The sequence below is a fragment of the Podarcis liolepis genome (genome assembly GCF_965112155.1).
Source record: "Podarcis liolepis genome assembly, chromosome: 1".
In the NCBI taxonomy this organism is placed as follows: Eukaryota; Metazoa; Chordata; class Lepidosauria; order Squamata; family Lacertidae; genus Podarcis; species Podarcis liolepis.
The window spans coordinates 66,943,547-66,962,770 of record NC_139554.1 but is presented as its reverse complement, the minus strand read 5'-3'; the positions used below and the strand labels follow the sequence as shown (position 1 = coordinate 66,962,770).

The 19,224-nt window shown below is 41.1% G+C and overlaps 1 protein-coding gene across 2 annotated transcripts in view; it reads left to right on the top strand.

Moving 5' to 3' along the window:
* BMAL1 (basic helix-loop-helix ARNT like 1) overlaps positions 1–19,224 on the top strand; it is a 44,792-nt gene that overhangs the window by 24,706 nt on the left and 862 nt on the right. For both annotated transcript variants that reach the window (XM_083477660.1, XM_083477659.1), the window contains exons 6-18: positions 38–79; positions 1,861–2,018; positions 2,570–2,649; positions 4,647–4,739; positions 5,016–5,133; positions 5,560–5,709; positions 7,955–8,201; positions 10,994–11,100; positions 11,392–11,542; positions 12,664–12,752; positions 13,942–14,050; positions 14,911–15,004; positions 18,397–18,499. In XM_083477660.1, the coding sequence (XP_083333786.1) occupies positions 38–79; positions 1,861–2,018; positions 2,570–2,649; positions 4,647–4,739; positions 5,016–5,133; positions 5,560–5,709; positions 7,955–8,201; positions 10,994–11,100; positions 11,392–11,542; positions 12,664–12,752; positions 13,942–14,050; positions 14,911–15,004; positions 18,397–18,499 (1,541 nt within the window). The remainder of the gene's footprint in view (positions 1–37; positions 80–1,860; positions 2,019–2,569; positions 2,650–4,646; positions 4,740–5,015; positions 5,134–5,559; positions 5,710–7,954; positions 8,202–10,993; positions 11,101–11,391; positions 11,543–12,663; positions 12,753–13,941; positions 14,051–14,910; positions 15,005–18,396; positions 18,500–19,224) is intronic.

Here is a 19,224-nt window from a genome sequence, read left to right as displayed (position 1 = left end):
TATCGACTTGATTTGTATCACTTTTGTTCTCTGCTAGGTTGGAATACACAGACCAGCAAGGCAGAATAAAAAATGCAAGGTAAAACAATGAGTCTTTGTTTTAACTCCGTGAACAGTGAGTGAGCTTATGATGTGATCCATAAAGGCCTTTTGGATGTGTTCCTATAATGGATTTTTATTTCTTTAATAGAAAATTATGCTCCTACACTCATGAGAAATGAGCGTACCAGGTTATATTAAAAAGCCATTTCATTTTTTGATCCAGAGATTACAACATTTCTCTCTTCTGCCAGCGCATCCCATATAGTTCCCACTAACAAGGATATTTTTCAAACCCTGCAGTTTGTGCTTCCTTAGTGTTTCCAGTTTATAGATTGTGGATGAAGTTAAAGATTTAGCTAATTATGAAGTATTTAAAATATATCACGTGACAGAGAGATTTATACAAGTAAAAAATGTGCCACGTATAATAGATGTGAATTAAACACATAATCTTACAATAATGTTTGCTACAGCAAATCATAGAATCACTTCAGAGTTTGAGACCACGACCTTATGTTGGGTTCAGATTCCAAAAATGTTAAACAATATGGGAATTGAGTTCGAAGTGCAGGCTCAGGTTCATCCCATACTTTTCAAGATCAGCATCACTAAGATTCAATACAGTGATGTACCTTTCTGACAGGATATGAAACACTCTTATGCAAAAAGGACATTTAATTAACTATGAAGTACATATCTTCAGAATATATATAAATTATAAATACATATTCATGCATGATATTTATTGGCATGGCAAAGTTATATTAGAACAATTACATTTTTAACTTTACATGTTTTCGAATATTTGATGAGTAGACTCATCAAAATATTTTGCAATACGCACCTGACCTATATGATCATTTAAGGTTTTTGAGTTTGGTGGGTCCCTAGAATCTGTGGGTGCTTGTGCATCACACACACTGCAACACCTATATGATCATCACTGAACATTACCCATTCAGCATCTTTCTGGTGAAGCCTCGCCTTCATGCTGTGTGGAAGTCCAATTAGAATTTGATTGCCAGACAAATTGAGTGTTCTATATTGTATGTGAAATGGCTTGAAAGCTCCTCTGAAATGGTCTGTCTCTTTTCCTGCAGGCAGGCATGCCCGAGGCTTAGGGTTGTTGTCTAAACTAAAATAATTCATTTCAGATAATTGCAGTGATTCTTGACTTCTTTTTTTCCCCTTTACATGACCAAGACTATATCCTCATTTTACCCACGCGGGTGGCGCTGTGGGTAAAACCTCAGTGCCTAGGACTTGCCGATCACATGGTCGGCAGTTCGAATCCCTGCGGCAGGGTGAGCTCCCGTCTTTCGGTCCCAGCTCCTGCCCACCTAGCAGTTCGAAAGCACGCTTAAAGTGCAAGTAGATAAATAGGTACCACTTTATAGCGGGAAGGTAAACGGCGTTTCCGTGTGCTGCGCTGGTGCTGGCTCGCCAGAGCAGCTTTGTCACGCTGGCCACGTGACCCAGAAGTGTCCTAGGACAGCTCTGGCTCCCGGCCTCTTAAGTGAGATGAGCGCACAACCCTAGAGTCGGACACAACTAGCCCGTACGGGCAGGGGTACATTTACCTTTACCTTTATATCCTCATTTATAGTTGGTTTCCCTCAATTTACTCATCAGCTTTCATCCTCCTGTTTACTTTGTTTCATTTCTTCATTATGTAGCCAATATAAAGTAAATAAAGGTTTGTCTCTTGATAACTGATAATGTAAGCAATCCTGTCTCTTTTTTCACAAAAGCAATTAAGATTTGTGATGTAACTCTGGATACCTGAAATGTCATGATCCTTATTTCATTATCACTTAGGGAGGCTCACAGTCAGATTGAAAAAAGGCGTCGTGATAAGATGAACAGTTTTATCGATGAATTGGCCTCTCTAGTGCCAACATGCAATGCTATGTCCAGAAAACTAGATAAACTTACGGTACTGAGAATGGCTGTTCAGCACATGAAGACGTTAAGAGGTAAATTTTAAAACAACCTGTGTAGTTAGAGAGGTTACTTGTGGAACTTAAAAACCAGGAGAAATGTTGGTGTGATGGAGCAGTGAAAGCACTTTGCACTTATTATTTCAGTATTGCTTACACCATTGTGGTTAAGTAGGTTAGTATTATTTTAGATGGGAGAATGAAAGAGCAGCAGTTTACCTGAGGGCACCTTGTGAGATTTTGACTGAAGTGAGATTTGAACTAGCTTGCACCATGTGATCTACAGATTTGTTAAAGGTGCTTTCATACCAGTAAAAGATACAAAATAGATATTTTATCATGCCAACCTTTATTGGTAAAAGGTTTGTAAGTTTCTAAATAGAAAGAAATTGCTGCTGTCTCATAGTAGCTTTTGGGAGCAGCATCTACTTGGTTTTTAGTATTTGAGGCATCATTCTAGGCATTACTAGAAAATAGACTAGGGACACTGAAAATAGTTGTGCAAATAGAATGTAACCCCTTCTGCACCTCGCACAACTGGTTTATTTACTCAAAGAATAATTACTTTTCTTCCCTTTGCCTTTAAGGTGCCACAAACCCATATACAGAAGCAAACTACAAACCTGCCTTTTTGTCAGACGATGAACTAAAACATCTTATTCTTAGGGTATGTGTCTTCAGATACATGAAAGCATGTATAGTGTGCAATGAAAGAGAAGATTCTTGTAAGTATGGTGGCGTTTTCATGTAGGGTGGAGTTCTCTTATACCAGACACTGCGACCATAAATTCCTCCAGTGTAGGAGATGCGTGCTATATGCAAAAGCTTCAGCCCAGGGCTTTCTTCAGCTGGAACGTACTGGAACTCAATTTCTGCACCTCTCAGGTGGGCGCCATTATAAGAGAGCAAGGGAGGCATTCATGGTGAGTTCTGGCACCTCTTTTTCCAGAAAAAAAGCCCTGCTTCAGCCCTTTTTAAACCAATGGACTTCCCAGCAAGTCGCTGTCTGCCTGTTACGAGCACACTGTGCTAACCCCAATATAGTGTTGCGTAAGCTCCCCAGTAACATGAAACTCTGGATTAGTAGCCAGTAAACCAAAAAATTGATAATAAATTACCAGGGACTACAAAAAGTGATTATACCATTCATAATGCTCTACTGTTTTGAGGTTGACTAATGTGTTTCCTGAGCAGAAATGCTAAAGGAAGTACCTTGGTTTCTAGAAACTGGCCTTTGATTTCGCTGTCTATTCACCCCACTCCAGTGTTTTATTCTGGCAACAATGTATTCTGTATTGAATAGGGAACCTCTGGTTTTGCTTGAAGTGCATGTGAAGGATGGCACTATAATTTCTTGTTAGGCTCAAGGTGTTTTTTATGGCAATGTGTGATATTTAAAACTTAGTGGAAACTGACTTGATATTTATTAAATTTGGGGTGTCCATGCTGTTTCAGTGAATTACAGTAATAAAGCCCATCTGCTTACCTGTCGGTAGAAACATGGTATCCAATAGTATCCTATACAACATAAAAATGCTCCTTTTCATTGGTTGCCACAAATCTTCAAAATCTCATTTGCGTTCTGCAAATTTGATCTGACTGCCCTGCAGGTTTTACCCTCTGGTAAACGAATGCCGAGTCTCTGCCCTGCCGAAGCAGCTTTGGTGTGCAACTGATACAAATATTCAGGCTTGACTCTGTATGCTTCCATATGGAAAAGCACTCCAGTGAAATTAAGTAGGATTTATAACCCTCTTTTTAAGATCGGAAGAGAACATCTCCTATGAAACTTTAGAGAAAGGCATCAGTAAAAGGAACCCAACTCTCTCCCACCCTGGGTGAGATTCATCATGGTCAGATAAGAGGTATAAACCAAGCGATAAAGGGGTGCCATCTTGTGGTGTAAGACAACCTCTTCCCTCCTCCCCTCTCTAATGTGGTGAAAAGATCTAGCAAGATCTTCAAGCAGTATTTTCATTCTTTTTTTTGCGTGTGTGTTGCATGCATATGACCCCTTTCCAAGTGTCTGGTAAGATACTCCACAATAATAATGTTCTGGAGTCTGCCTTGCATTAATCTAGCTTATTTCCAGCAATTCCTTTTCTCCTGGTTTCCTAGAAGCCCCTTTGGAAAGATTGCTGGCAACAGCCCAATGAAAGTGAGTCATTTTTGCCTTCCCTGCTTCTATGGCCTTTTCCACCCACACACATGAACAGCTCCTGGCAGACTCTTAAGATCCTGACAAAGGTTTCGTTAGAGCAAGAATAGGAAGATTAGATGACCCCTTACTCTCCACCCCACCCCCTACGTCACCTCCTGCAGTTTTTGGAAATTTCCCTAAAGAAAGGTTTTTTAAAAAGAAAGATCAAGTGCAGTAAGGTGGTTTTTAAATAATTGCTTAGGTGTGACTGTATGTTGCCCTTTACAAATAGACATTCACCAATGACATTCAGCCATTTTGCCTTGCCATTTTCTGGCATTATTATTTAAAAAATAGTGTCGCCATACTCAAGTCTCCACTGAATTTTTTTGCTGTGTGCTAATCTAGTTACATTTAAATGCAAAGTGTTTGGTCACCGAAATTCAACTACATGTTGTGAATAATTTTAAGAATGTGTAAATAACACACTATAACAAAGTGGCCATCTTGTGTTTCCCAATTAGGCTGCAGATGGTTTTCTCTTCGTTGTGGGCTGTGACAGAGGCAAAATACTGTTTGTTTCAGAATCAGTCTTCAAGATTCTCAACTACAGTCAGGTATATTTTGTCTTTCTTATGGTGTAGAAAAGAACAGAGCCTTGTAACATATTTTGTTCAACTCAGTGGTGGGTGTAGATGACTCTGTGCTTAAGCTATCAATATTGTTCTCTGTTTTATTTTATGGGTTGAAGTGAAATATTTCAGTTTACAAAAACAGTATTGTTTTCATTCATTTAAAATATCAGTTAATTGAAATGTTACAAAAATGCTATTAACAGTTTTTCTTGCATGTCTGTAATAATTTAATTGGTTGTTAACATTCTTTATTGGCAGAATGATCTGATTGGTCAGAGTTTATTTGACTACCTTCATCCTAAAGATATTGCCAAAGTTAAGGAGCAACTTTCTTCTTCTGATACTGCACCACGGGAAAGGCTCATAGATGCGAAAAGTGAGTGACTGGAATGTTCATTGAGCTCCACAGGCTAGTTCACAGGTCCTGGTGATTTTAAGCTAGCGCAAAATAAAGTGGAGCTATTACCTTTTGTTACTTGGAAACTGTGGTTCAACTCAGGAAGCATGAAATCACACTGGCCCTTTTTACAGCAGTTTCACACTCCTGACTCATGTTTGGCCTCTAATCGACTGAAATTCCATTATCCTTTTCATATGTATTGTTGCTAAGCCAAGTATTTCCAATCCCGTAATTGCTTTCCCTGAATGCAGAACTTTGCTTTTGTCTCCATTGAATATCATTCTGTTGAGTTATGTTCATGGATACAAACTATCTAGTTACAGATCTGTATATTTGAAATTAGAAGTTTAAAGCCAAGCCAGATTCAACATTTTGGATTGGTGTTCTTTCACTCCACTGCAGCTGGACTTCCAGTTAAAACAGATATAACGCCTGGACCATCACGACTATGCTCTGGAGCAAGACGTTCCTTCTTTTGTAGGATGAAATGCAACAGACCATCCGTGAAAGTAGAAGATAAAGACTTTCCTTCCACCTGTTCTAAAAAGAAAGGTACCAGTAGTGTGTCTTGATTAATCTAGAAAAATAATTTTGGTTAATTTCTACCAATTAAGGTGTTTATCTGAGATCAAATAAGACCCTGCAAAGTTGTAACTATGTGAAAAAATAAAGAAGAAACCTGACTCCCGCGGCTTACAGTTTCTGACCTTATGAAGCAATTCATAGGTTTTGCATATGGGATCAGATTTGCACTGGCTACATAAAGCATCATTTGGAAAAAGAGATTTAGCTTCCCGTCCTTCCATGACTTTTGAGTCCACGAATGGGTGAAATAATAACATTGTAATAATGCTATTGCTAAAAACAGTCAATTCTCTTAACAGTTTCTAAGACTTTTTGCTATCAAGTAGTATATGTTTGGTGACGCAAGTCAAGTTGCTAGTGAGGTCAGAATATCGTTTGTAGACATAACATTTAAATTGTTGATAGCAAATTGCATTCAGAGCCAAAGATGATAAAACGTGTAATTTTCTCTGATTCGTCCTTCCCCCTGTGTCCCCTGAAACCCTGCTCTAGGGTGTTGGTTGCCCTCCAAAGACGGATGGGAAGAGATACAGGGAGCTTCAGAGATGAGGGAAATCAGGGAAATATGTCTTCCCTCCCCATAGAATTTCAGCAAGATTGTAGTTCCTTCTATCAATTCAGTCCCTGGCTCCAGCCCCAATGGCAGAGGAAGTTGCTCGGGTGCCTGGGGCAGTGTGCCGAGGGGTGGCAGGAGCCGCACAATGGGGCAGCATGAGGGTGGGGCGAACAGCCCATAGAGGCACCTCGAGGCCCCCAGAGTCTGTCTGCCTCCTCCCACTCAGCCGCCCTACAGCTGGGGGGGAGGCAGCAGGCAGACCATTTGGGCAGCGCGGAGCCTGCACGGGCCCAAGCCACCGCGTCTCTCCCAGGAGAGACACGTGGCTCAGGCGTACTGCAGGCCCCACGGTGAGTGCCACCTGGCACTTTGTCACCCCCCTCAGTGGTGACACCCGGGGAAGCCCTCACCCACCGCACCCCCCTTCCTCCGCCCCTGTCCAGCCCATTGACATTAGTGTCTTAACCATTTTACAAAGGTTGTACTTCACCTACTACAGATAGAAAAGCAGTATCACAACCATGCCCAGGAAATTCAACGTAAACTGTCTAAATTGGATGTACTGAGGATTCTGTGGCAAGCTTGTCCACTTCTGACTTACAAAGTGGCCAAGTTGACTTATCCAGCAGGAGTACTTCTCTTCCTTTTCCTGTATTGCTCAGATTATGTTGCCTTTGCTTGGAAATAAAATTATTTGACAGTCTTAAGTGTAACAGCAATGGATATTTTTAAGGAGAAAGATTGAACTGGCCAAGTTCACCATAATGAACTCAGCCTCGAAAATCAATATCTTTAAAATAAAACTGCACTTTGGAAGCACATAATCAGAATGATCCTATGTTCTAAACACTTGAAATGTTTGTAACTCTGGATATGGAGGGGATTGCATAATTTAATAATTAAATGAGTTGTTCTTTCAAGAAAACCTAGATAGACTGCAAACCAGTGAGGAGCTCATTCACATGAAATTTATTTTTTTAAAAAGCTTAGTTTTTTTTAAATGACCACTTTCTCAACATATCTATAAATTCTACTGAAGCAGTGTGCATTACACATACTGTCAGAATGGGGTGTGTAGTCTGATTTTCTTACTAACAAGGCAGCACATGTCCTCTTCTGAAGGTCCATGATAACAACTAGGTAGGTGTGCAAGAGCTGGACTCTGCTAATGGGAACCTGATATTGCTACCTGTGGTGGGCCACCAAACAGCAGTGGCTTCTTGGAACCCACTGCATGACCCTTCTGGAGCCCTCCATGAGGAGCTTTTCCTGCAGACTGTTGATGGATCTCTGGTTTATGGTCAGCTAAAACTACCAGCTGCTGACCAAGATGATGATCCAAGAATTGCACAATACCACTTTGGCAGATGTCTTTGTTCAGCACTGCTGTAGCACCTTCTTGATCCTCTTCCTGCCCAACCGATTAGTTCTTGGTTTCTTCACCAAGAAACTAAGAACTCCTGGTCCTGAAGAAACTAAGAACTCCTGGTCCTGGACCAAGCATATGCATGGAAGTCTGCATACATACAGCCTGCTGCAGATTGTACAGCTCTTCAGAAGTTGAATAAGATGCCAAATGTTTCATGTGCCTGAACACAAGTTGCCATTTTCCCACCAATGTAGTACTGATGACATAAACCTTATTTTCTTTTGTAGCAGACCGGAAAAGCTTTTGCACTATCCATAGCACAGGATATTTAAAAAGCTGGCCACCAACAAAAATGGGACTAGACGAAGACAATGAGCCTGATAATGAAGGCTGTAATTTAAGCTGTCTCGTTGCAATTGGACGGTTACATCCTCATGTAGTTCCTCAACCAGTAAATGGAGAGATCAGGGTTAAACCGACAGAATATGTTTCTCGGCATGCAATTGATGGGAAATTTGTATTTGTAGACCAGAGGTAAGAACAACATCTTTAATTCACGCTATCAGGACAATGGTCTGTTGACTTAAGTTTATTCTTTTACCTACTAATGTTTTTATTCAGAACAACAATAATATTAGTTATGAAAATAAGTAATTGCAAAGTACTTTTGGAGCAATTATGTATCCACAGTTTGTGACTCTAAATTACTTCTCACCCTGAAAGGCAGAATCCCTGTATCATAAATGTAATCATTTGTTGCTCAAGAATATTGACACCTAGTTTGATGAATAATAATTAAACTTTTTGGTTAGAAAAATGGGATGCAATCCACAACCCCCCATGGTGCTCATGTTATCTCCTTTCCTCCTAGCATAGCACAGGAAACAAAGCACAATCTGACTGATTTGTTTCTAGACCAAATTCAGAATGCTGATTTTAACCCACAAAGTCTTCAATGGCCCAGACATTAATAAACTATGAACCTCCTTTACCTATATCTATGGCTTGAGGTAAACACTGGAGGCCCTTCTCAGCAACAGTCCAAAGGGCCTTTTCAGGGGTGACCCTCTATTTGTGGAATGCTCTCCTCTGGAAGGTTCACCAGCCCCAGGCATTTGCATCTTTTTGATGTCAGGAAAGACATTTCTCCCAGTCAATTGTGTATTTATCCCTTGTTGCATTTCTTGTTATTGTTAACTTATTACCTGCCTGTTATCCTAAGGCCCCAGGGCAGGTAGCAACCATTTAAAATGCAGCATTAAAAACAGTTTAAAAGAAATTACAATTAAAAGGGTTAGTCTTTGGCAGGGATGCTTACGTTGTGGGGGAGAGCTCGTGTTGTGTTTATGATTTGATTATTTTTAGTGTTGCTTTTTAATTTTAATATTATTTGTATTATGGATTGTTATTTTTATAAGTCGTTCTGAGACTCCTTGTGGGAAGAAACTGATAAATGAAATAATGAGACTGGCCAGAGTAGGTGCAAGAGCTCTCAGCCTTACAAGATCATAGTTACCCCCACTGGGTTGTAAAAATACACCCATGGCTTCCCCAAATTAAATCCTTTGAATTTACTTTAACTTTATAAAAGGTGAGGAATAGAAGGGGTTGCCGATAAAGAGAAAATACATGAAGCTTCCACTTTTGTTGCATCATCATTCATTTGCGCTTGATTTATTAAACCAAACTATGCTTAGTATTTAGAAGGGAGGTTAAGAAAGGGATATAAAAGAACAAATGTGATTCTTTTATGCAAAGATGCACAACCTGCCTTTCACTCTCCGTTTGGTGCAAGTGAAGGTTGTTTTGAGGGTGAAGGAACTTTTCACAGTCATAACTGAATAATTAGCATGGCTGTGTGGCATATTTGCTGTGCACCCCTTTCCCCCTTCATTTTTGGCATGCCAAAGAGAACATGACATGCCACAAAAATGAAATTTTGACTACAATTTCAGCTTTGGTTGAAAGCTTTCTGTAATGTTACAGCTAAATGCCACCTTTATAGCTTTCTACTGAAGTGAGCAACGTCATTGTGGGCAGCACTCCATTTCTATACTGGAGCTACTGCTCTCACATGTTTTCAGTTTTGTGCAAGGAGGGATTATATCACTTTGGATTTCTAAATATATGAATACATTGGAGAATTGCTATATATTCGTTCATTTGGTCGTGTTTCCATTTTAACCCTTGCCAGTTAAATATTAAATGGTAAGAGCTAATAACTGGAAAATGTTCTCCAGTGTTAATAAGTTACCATGGGAAGTTATATTCCTTATTGTAGTATGAAAATAAACCTTTAGCTTTCTAGACTATAATATATTCAGCCAGTTGGCAGCCAGAAGAGCTAATCTGGATTTAGTGGAAGACAGAAACTTATTTGGATCTTTAACCTTGGGGGTGCTCATCATGTTTATTTATTTCCTTGAGTACTTTCATAAGTGAGTTTCTCTTTTATGCCAATAGCTAAATTGAAAATACTTGGCAAAGCCTCCCCAGAGTTATCTGGAATACAGATGCTAAAACAGATGGTACCTTAAAAACTACTGATAGAATATCAGAAGAAATATATTTGCATGCAAGAGATTTCCATGCCAACCTACTGTCCTGGCAACAGGAAGGAAGATCCTATTACTAGCAGCTAAATCATAACATGCAGATTACAGAGCAGAGGTGGAAAAGAAAAGGTTTCATGAATAATCTCTCAAATAATATACATTTTTGTCACTTCTTATTTTACATTTCTTTGTACATTTCGTCTCACACTCAATGCACATTTGCTATCACCCCTTTTTTAACACTGCACGAAAAGCATGCACATACATGAATTTAATTTCTTGATTTGTTAATAGACTGAATTTTGACTGTAACCACAAAATCCAACATCCAGTTACAGGCATTTGAAGCCCATTTAAATCAGTGGCATTGTGCTTGCGTACCTCTGTCCATTTGTGGTTGGCATATCTCTTTTGGGACACTGCTTGGAGATTTTTGAAATATTAAGTAGTTTGTAAATGCATTTAAATAAATCCATTAAGTGCCTTCTTTTGCTCCACCCCTCTGCCATATTTTCTGAAACTGTGTTCCCACGTTGAGCTGTTATATACTGAATAATTAGCATTGGTTGTGACAACAGAAGGGAGAGGAAAGAGCTTCAGTGTGAGGGCCCATGTTTTTTGCAGTCTTTCTCTCTGACAGTAAAAGTTTCTCCTTGAAGGCAAAGGAGCAGGCCATGCCAATCTGTTTCTGGTCTGTTGGTACTCCTTTTTTATATAGTAGTTTTTGCCTAAGTATTATTTTTTTAAGCTAAACAACCTTTTATATTTTAGGGCAACTGCAATTCTGGCATATTTACCGCAGGAACTTCTAGGTACTTCGTGTTATGAATATTTTCATCAAGACGATATAGGGCATCTTGCAGAATGTCATCGACAAGGTAAAATAAGCAAAACAAAAAATAAAAATGCAAGGGGGTGGTAGATAATTCCAAACTTATTAAATTTCTGACTTTATTTCTGTTTTTTATTAAGAAAGAGTGGTTAGGAAACACAACCTGGATAAATTGAATAATGGGAAAATTTTAAGTTGATGTTGTAATTATAATAGTGCATATGTAGGAAATTTGCCACAGTGGGAAGGAACTCACAATGGGAAGTGATGAACACACAAGACTATCTAGGGAGTGTGCATTTATATTAACTTTTGTCCCATTTCCCCCTTCTTTCAGTTTTACAGTCGAGAGAGAAAATTAATACTAATTGTTACAAGTTTAAAGTCAAAGATGGATCTTTTATTACACTGAGGAGTTGTTGGTTCAGTTTCATGAACCCGTGGACCAAAGAAGTAGAATATATTGTCTCAACAAACACAGTGGTATCGTAAGTATTTTTCTTCAGCTGATAAGCTGGGCACTTAATCCTCCTTTCTATGTCTCAAAGGAGTTACAAGCAGACGTAGAAAACCAGCACATTGTTATCTGCTTGGTAACGAAGCATACACAGACATTCCCATTGACTTCACAGTTTTGTTAGGTCCAGTGGTATGAAGTGGCCTGCAAAACTGGACCCTACATACTGCCTGGTTTGGGGCCTCAACGTGTCGACAAGACAGTATTTTACATAGGTCCATACCACTTCATTGAGCCACTTGATCTGCTTTTCAATGTCAAGATATGTTTAATCAAATAATGACTGAACTGGAAACAGCCAAATAGTCCTGATGTTCAAATATAGCAGAATGCTCCAATTTAGACTAATTGGTTTGCCTATCCCAAAGTTGCCAGAAGGACAAGAATAGATTTAACCTTCTGCAAAATAAGGGTCTTCACACCTTGATGATTGCCTTGGGTCAGGGAAGGCAACTACTTTGGTTGCCATGCTCCATTGCAATGTAGGTTCTGGCCTATAATTTAGGGGTATCATTTCAGAATTTCTTCAAGGGGCAAAAAATGAATAGGAAAAACAGAAGCATGAATGGGAAGGGGCGAAGCTTGGTGTCAAAGCATCTGCCTTGCATGTAAAAGGGCCTTGGTTTGATCCTTGGCATCTCCAACTAGGGGAGGGAGAGACTTCTACCTGAAACTCTGGAAAGATGCTGCCAGATGCTAGACATGACCAAACTAGATGGTTTGATTCCACATAATGCAGCTTCCTATGTTCCCTAATGTTCCAAGCATGTAAACGGCCTTTCCGCCTTCCTTGATTCTGCTGTAATGTGTAGTGGATCTCACCCCTGCTGCTGCTGCTGAGATCTGGAAATCCCAGTTCTACTTTACGTATTGCAAACAGAAAGACAGAAACGTGATGTATACATTTTTGTCTTTTGTGCAACATATGATCTGTTTCTTGATGATCAGTTTGTAATGCAAAGCTTGTAATTTCTTCTGTGTGTCTTTCACTTTGTGGCTATGATCTGAAAAGAGGAAACATGGTGACTGGCTGCATGCAAGCCAAGGGTCTCATTTGTCTTTCTGTTTCTTTTGAAACCTCCCTCCCTGCAGCGCCAATGTACTTGATGGGGGAGATGCGACTTTCCCACAGCTTTCAGCTTCACCGCACAGCATGGACAGTGTGCTCCAGGCTGGAGAAGGTAACTAGAGCACCGTATAGTGCAAAGCCATTCATAGCCACCTTTTAGCCCCTTTAGCCAATTTGGTGTTCCACCATCAAAGCTAAGTCAGCCAGTCAAGCCCATGTTCTAAGTGGCTCTTTTTGGAGCCAAGAAGCTCACTAAATTTCACGAGCCTCAAGTGCCAAATATCAGGGTCCAAATGAGCCCCTGAGCCAAAGAACACACGTGAAGTTGGTGTAACATAGGAGTTAAGTTTTACTTCATTACTGAGTGCAGATCTGAAGCTGGATCTTCCTAGTCTTACTCTAACAAACTCTAACTTGGCTCACTTTAGCTGTTAATAACATATCCCTTGTCGGTCAAAATATGTAGGTGTCCTGTCTGTCATTCTATACGCCTTCCTTTGGAAGTCATTTGAACAAGTAGCCCAGGGGTGCCCAGACTTTTTTCAAAGAGGGCCAGATTTGATGAAGTGAACATGCCTGAGGGCTGACCAACGCCGCTGAGCTTTTTTTAGGGTTGAAGTTGTTGCGCTGCTACAGCAATGTTTGCAATCATTGGGCTATATCCAACAAACTCTTCTCAACGGTGCAAGGATTTACACAACAGGACCTCACTCCCTAAAAAATAAATAAATAAATAAATAAATTTATACCCCACCCATCTGGCTAGGTTTCCCCAGCCACTCTGGGCGGCTCCCAACAGAATATTAAAAACACAATCAAACATCAAACATTAAAAACTTCCCAATACAGGGCTGCCTTCAGATGTCTTCTAAATGTCAGATAGTTGTTGATCTGTTGGGAGGGCATTCCACAGGGCGGGTGCCACTACCAAGAAGGCTCTCTGCCTGGTTCCCTGTAACCTCACTTCTCGCAGTGAGGGAACTGCCAGAAGGCCTTAAGAGCTGGACCTCAGTTGGGGGACCCCAGAACAGATTTGGAGGATGCACAAAGGATTTGGGGGTGGGATGGGAGGAGTCCTGTTGTGCAAGCAGAAATCCTTGCACTGCCAGGACCCTAACTTGGTGCTACATTGGATACAACTCAATGACTACTGAAGTAAAGTATTTAACATTGGAAATGGAGGAGAGAGGGCTGGACAAGGGACATTTTCTGCTTTCCGCTAAAATTTTCATGTGTGTTCAGAATGTGCAAGCAGAAAGGGTGTAGCTCTTTATGTTCTCTCCCCCCCCCCCTTTATAAAGGTGGTCCCAAAAGATCCCTTCCAACAGTCCCTGGCATTCCAGGTGGAACAAGAGCAGGAGCTGGAAAAATTGGCAGAATGATTGCTGAAGAAATTATGGAGATTCACAGGTGAGGAAAGCCCCAGTGCTGTTCTTCCATCTCAAGCTCTATTTCTAAAAAAAAGAAGAAAAGGTGACCAGATGCTTCCTTTCCATAAATAGCAAGTATCCCTCTTTAGTTGCTTTCAGGTTACAAGAAATCAATAGCTGCTGTAGTGTTACTATTGGTCGTTGTAGGAGCAGGAGGCAAACCTGACAAGTCCAGAACAAATATGCATTCACTTTTATCACCAAGTGTGTTCTCTCTTGATGCATTTACAGTAGTCTGTGTAAGTGATGTAGCTGTTTTTGTAGAAATGTAGAGAGAAAAATGTGTGGCGATATATTGGGTTATGTTAAGAGCAATGACCCAAAATGGTCAAAACCTCTGCCTCAAAATTATGTTGATCACTGATAGGGGAGAGGGAGAAAAGAACCATAAGTGGTATAGTCAGGGCTTTTTTTCAGCTGGAATTTGCCGGAACTCAGTTCTGGCACCTCTCAGGAGGGCACAGTTGCCATTCTAAGAGAATGAGGGAGGTGTTCATGGTGAGTTCCGGCACCTTTTTTTCTAGAAAAATATCGCTGGTTATAGTCAGTGGGAAATTCCTCATGTTATGTTTTCTACTTCCAATAATGTACACAATTGAGAACACCAAGGCATTGTAAACCAGAACAGATTAACGCCTCTGGCATGTTAAAATTCAAAATGCTAAGTCCTAACCAGAGCATCATCTCTCACACACCTGATAATGAGAGAGATAGGACCTCCTTGGGTACAGTGTTCCAAGGTGGGTAGGGGACAGGTTGCCATGAATACGATAATTTGGTCAAACATTAATTGCATTGTTTAGCATAACCTTTCTAATCTGACTGCTTTTGTTTTGACAGGATACGAGGCTCTTCGCCTTCAAGCTGTGGCTCTAGTCCATTAAACATGACCAGCACACCTCCCCCTGACACTTCTTCGCCAGGAGGCAAAAAGGTGAGATGGGGTCTTTAAAATTGCTAGGCTTCTCTCAGCAGTCTCACACATTTGTTCTGCAAATGCGCAGACATCCTGTGAGAACTTCCTGTTGCTAGATTAGTATTCTGTAGGGCTGAATTCTCAGCAGCTCAATTCAGGGGAAGAGTAAGGTCCATTCTGAATATTTTTGGAACACGTACAGCCAACAAAGTTACTTTTCAAATTGCCCAAAAGTTATCTCTCTACAGCAAATGCGCAAGTTTTCAATTTTCAATGTGATTTGCCATCTTGGCCCTTACCCCGATGCGCTGCTTTCATGCACCAATTCCGCACTAGCACAGCTCCATCTCATGGTCTAGAGAGATAGATCTAGATGCTATCAACATATTGATGCCTCTGGGCTCCAAACCACCTGATGACCACATCCAATGGCAGTGGCACTGGGGACAAGATGGAACCTTGTGGGACTCCACAGCTCAACTCCCGATGGGGCCAAACAGAAATTGGCCAGTCCCATACCCTGGAAACAACCCTGCAGGTAGCAGCAGAATCACTGTATCGCAGTAGCTCCAGACCACAGATCCACTCCAAGAGGATACCATGGTTGACAGTATCAAAAGCTGCTAAGATACTGAGGAAAATCAACAGGGTTATACTCTCCCTGTATCTCTCCCAATGCAACTCTTGCCACCTTGTAGCAAGACCAAGGCTTCCACAGGAGTGTCAGATAGGCCAGCTGGAAACTCACCCAAAGCATTTAGCAATCACTGGAGTTGGTACTGCCACCATCAGTCCAAACCACCAGGAAGTGGCCTGTGCATGACACCTTCAGCCACAGAGCCACATCCAGTCCACTCAGTAGCATACATCAGACGCAGTGCATTTACCTGCAACCCGTCTTGAGCCCATGATGTACTGAGACAGCCCCATGGCTGTTGCCCAATATCATGCCTTTGGTGTCACTGCTGGTCCCTCAGAACAAACCCTTTGGGGTTCTCAAACATTATTGCTGCAACCAGATTGGACAGGAAGACGGTAGGGTGGTGGGGCAGGCAGTGCACCAATTACATTCCTATTCTCTTTCCCTGGCCCAACACCAGGCACATACACTCAAATCCATCATGCTGGTGCATTGCCTTCCTGTTGAAAGACAGAGATTTAGGAATTACAGTAATGGCCACCCTTGAGTTCTCCAACCAATGCTCATGCGGCACTGAATACCCAAGTGTGCTCAGCTGAAACAGGTCAAGTCTGCCCACCCACCTTCCCAGGTTTCCGTAATACTTGCCACCTCAGACCCCTGAGCCATGCTTATTGTCATGGATGATAATTTTTTTTATTGTAGGCCAACCTGGCATTCGCCAGCTCCGCAAGGGAAGTAAGTGGGCATGGCTGCCTAGGACTGACAGTTATTTGGTGGCCTACAAGGGACCACAGTCAGCAAGTGCCAATTTGCTCGTTTGCTCATCTCACCACACCCTCCTGCATTGCAGTATTTCCAGTGTGGTGTAGTGGTTAAAAGTGGTGGACTCATAAACTGGTGTACCGGATTCGCTTCCCCGCTCCTCCACCTGCAGCTGCTGGGTGACCTTGGGCTAGTCACACTTCTTTGAAGTCTCTCAGCCACACTCACCTCACAGAGTGTTTGTTGTGGGGGAGGAAGGGAAAGGAGAATGTTAGCCGCTTTGAGACTCCTTAGGGTAGTGATAAAGCGGGGTATCAAATCCGAACTCCTCCTCCTCTTCTTCTTCTTCTTCCTCCTCCTCCTCTGCCCATGACCCTCCTGATTTGCACACCCCAACCCTTCCTCCCTGTGAAGCAGATTTTGATAATGCTGCACACAGATCCACCTAACACAGCAAGCATTTCAAACATCCTTACTGAGGCGATGACTCCTTTTTGAAATGTGCTTCTGCCATCTCCTGGTGAACATTTAGTACTGGCATGATCTTCCTGGCTGGGTTTTGTTTAGGTTTTAGGTTCCCTCCTCTCCTCCCTTGCCCTCATTTCAAAAGAGCAGAGTAAGTGCTGAAAGTTTCCTAAGCGACATTTCAATTGAACTTTGTTTGTATATGAAATGGTAGTAAAACATGCCAGTAATAGTTACCATTAGGCTCCCACAGCAAAAATTATGTGTGTGGCCCTGGAGGTGGCACCAGTGCCTGCATAAGAGTGCAAGAGAACAAAACTTATTTAGACAGGGACTGAGTCTTTTTTTAAGTTTGCAACCCCCAAATAGCTATGTGACTGCAAACCAGGTGACAAACCACATTAGGAATCTGTCTTTCTACCAAGTTAGACCAATGGCCCACCTAGCTCAGTATTCCCTACACCAGAGCTTTCCAAACTGTGTCGTGACACGAGTGTGTCGGCTGCAGTGTGTAGGTGTGTTGTGCGAATGCTCCCCGCACTCCTCCAGGGGCTGGAAAGGAGTTAGTTTAACCTCCAGTTTGCTAGTGAAACTGAATTACTGTGTTGCAAAATGATGCATATCTAAAAAGTGTGTCACCATCATGACAAGTTTGGAAAGATCTGCCCTACACTGACCGGCAGTGGCTGTCTCCAAGTCCTGCCTGGAGATGCCAAGTATTGAACCTGGGGCCTTTGGAATGCAAGGTAGGGACTTACCAGGTCATTTTACTGCCAGAAATAAAAATGTAATTGCCTGTAACTCCATGTTTTTTAATTATAGTGCTAAAAAAATAAGTTGGCTATTCAGAGATTTTATATTGATCTATTATTGGTTCACTTGCAGCACATTTAAATCATTCCGATGACAGTATAGCTTGACTAGCAGAGCTATTAACATAAGCACTAAAATAAGCTTTCATCACATGTTGACTCACCTGTCATTTCCGCAGCCTAGCAGGTTTCAGTGGGAAGAAAAGCCCCATGTGATGACTTGTTACATTGTGAATGGGTTGTTGCTAGGCCCAAAGGGAAATTCTTGCTGAGTCATAATGTAAATTTGAAGTTAATAATATCCTCCGAAAGTTGACGAATGGTTCCCTCTGCTTCAAATTCAGGTGTTAAAGCCACAAAGTTCCTAAGATTCACCATAGCATGATACCATAACGTGTAGAAATCAGGAGAAATTATGAAAAGGTGTACAGTTTTTTTGGTATTGGTTTTTTAAAAATTTGGCCCATTTATTGTTAACTTTCATTAGTATTTTGTAAGTCACTCTGGGTTCCTGAGCCAGGTGAAGGGCAGCTTAATGGTTGGTTGGTTGGTTGGTTGGTTGGTTGGTTGGTTGGTTGAATAAATAAATAAATAAGTAATGTCAGAACATAAGCTCTGTCAATGTTAACAGTTTGTAACAGGATCATGTGTGCAAAATATACTACGATCAGAGTGCTCAGATCATGCTAGAGACTAAAGTCTGTTATGTTTTACCTATTTCTCTTTAGATTTTGAATGGTGGAACTCCAGACATTCCTCCTGCCAGTTTACTATCTAGCCAGATCCAAGACAATCCGGGCTACCCGTATTCTGACAATTCTTCCATTCTTGGTAAGTATATAACCATGTAAGACAAGCTAAGACAAATAAAAGAAGGAATGGAGAATTGAACTACTCACTCCCAGTCACTATGTAGTAAAAATCCTTAGGGTTAGGGTCCTATCCCTCTAACTTAAAAATATTGGTGAATTAAATCTTGAGGGCAAACTTCTCTTGATGGAATCCTGGGAAAACTTCAGGGTCACCAGCTTGGTGTCACTGATACAGGAAACACTCTCTCCAGATGAGTCCCTCCCAACAAATAGTATTTAACCCTCTGCTTCTTCTCTTATAAAGATAAGGTATTCCACAAGTTTTCTAGAGCACCGATTCATTTGCATGTTTATCTGCATCAGATTATTATTTTTTGTAAGAAAACTAGGAATATTTAATCTTTGAAACGTTAATTAGTACGTTTCTTAGAACAAAGTATACAGAACAAAGGGAAAAGTAATGCCTCTTTGTTGTTTGGCATTGTTTTATCTCAGCTGTTTTTATCGATTAAATTTATATACCACCCTATACCTGGGGGTCTCAGGGCGGGTCACAGAATAAAATCAAGATATAAAACCACAAAATACCTAATAAAAACAGCAACGCAATAACCCCCTCCCCAACAACAACAAAAAACACATTTTAAAAAGGGTATAGGATGCAATGGATCAAGCAAAGGTCTGGTTAAAGAGGGAACGTTTTTGCCTGGAGCCTAAAGATGTATAATGAAGGCACCAGGCAAA